The 1185-nt window shown below is 66.8% G+C and overlaps 1 protein-coding gene across 1 annotated transcript in view; it reads right to left on the bottom strand.

Moving 5' to 3' along the window:
• Dcaf5 (DDB1 and CUL4 associated factor 5) overlaps window positions 1-1169 on the bottom strand; it is a 106218-nt gene extending 105049 nt beyond the window's left edge. The window contains exon 1 of the mRNA XM_013013679.1: window positions 930-1169. Within this exon, the coding sequence (XP_012869133.1) occupies window positions 930-1143 (214 nt within the window). The 5' untranslated portion in view covers window positions 1144-1169. The remainder of the gene's footprint in view (window positions 1-929) is intronic.
• Window positions 1170-1185: the final 16 nt, after the last annotated feature.

Genomic DNA, 1185 nt, shown 5'->3' with positions numbered 1-1185 from the left:
GGGGGGGATGATGGTGGCTGGGGGCAACCAGGCCCAACTGGACGGGCGTGGGGAGAAAAACGGACCCCCCTGCTACAGCAACAGCCGCGGGAGCAGAGGCGTGCGGGCGTCCCGGCTCCCGCCAACAAGTCTCCCGGGGGTCCGCAGCCCTTCCGCCCTCCCCCCACTTTGCCGTGCAAGTTGCGCATTCAAGTTCAGGCTGGTGGCCCTCAGCCCCCCGCGCCGTCGCCACTCACGGAACCACAATAAAAACAAGACGCGGAAGAGGCCGACAGCGCCAACCGAGATGGAGCTGGGCCCCGAAAGCCCCACGGGGGTTGGGGGAGAGGACGACTCGCAGCTACCCGCCCGCCGGCCCCGGGGTCGCGGCCCCAGTTCCTGGGCGTCCGGCCCTGTCACCAGCCAAGGCCCCAGCTCCATGACTCGGGGAGGGACGCGGGGCTCGAGCTCCCCCCGCCCCCGGCCTCGGGCGCGCCGCGGGCTCGTCCCCCCTCCAAATCTCCCACACAGCCCCCCGCACCTTTTCAAGTACGCGGAGGAAGAGTTTGCTGTGCAACTTTGTCAAGGCGCCTAACCTCGCCCCTATCCCCGACCCCCCCCAACACCTCCCGGGCGGCCAGAGAGGGGAGGGGACCACTTTGCACCCGGGGTGAAGCGCCTTGAGGACCTGTCAACCATTTTAGGTCTTTTTATAGAGAGACATACGGAAGACATCCTCTCCAACCCCTTCCTTCCCTGCCCTCCCTTCCCCTGCAAGGGTTTGAATTTGACACCGAATGCCAAAGGCTGGAGAAGGGGTGAGGGAGACGGGAGGGATGGGGGCGGACGGCAGGAGGGGAGGCGAGGAGGGGCAGCCAGGGATGGTGGGGGGAGGGAGTCAGGAAGGGGGCCGGGGCCGCGGGGGAGGAGAAGGAAGGGGGTTGATTTACCTGAGACCAGCCACTGGCCTCCATTGTTGGAGAATTCAATGGCATTGACACAGCCGAAGTGGCCCAGGAGGTCCTTCTTGTAGAGGTTTCTGCAGCCCCGCAGGCGTCTCCTCTGAAAGTCCTGAGTGAGCAGGGGGTCCCCATGCAAGCCCCGCTGGGACAAGAAGCCCACCACTGACCTCATGCTGCCCCCCAGGCCAGCTCTCCTCTTCATGCTGGAACCGCCGCCGCCGCCGCCGCCGCCGCCGCTCGCGTC

Source organism: Dipodomys ordii, unplaced genomic scaffold (assembly GCF_000151885.1).
Source record: "Dipodomys ordii isolate 6190 unplaced genomic scaffold, Dord_2.0 Scaffold2, whole genome shotgun sequence".
Taxonomy (NCBI): Eukaryota; Metazoa; Chordata; class Mammalia; order Rodentia; family Heteromyidae; genus Dipodomys; species Dipodomys ordii.
This window is presented reverse-complemented; position numbering and strand designations above follow the sequence as displayed.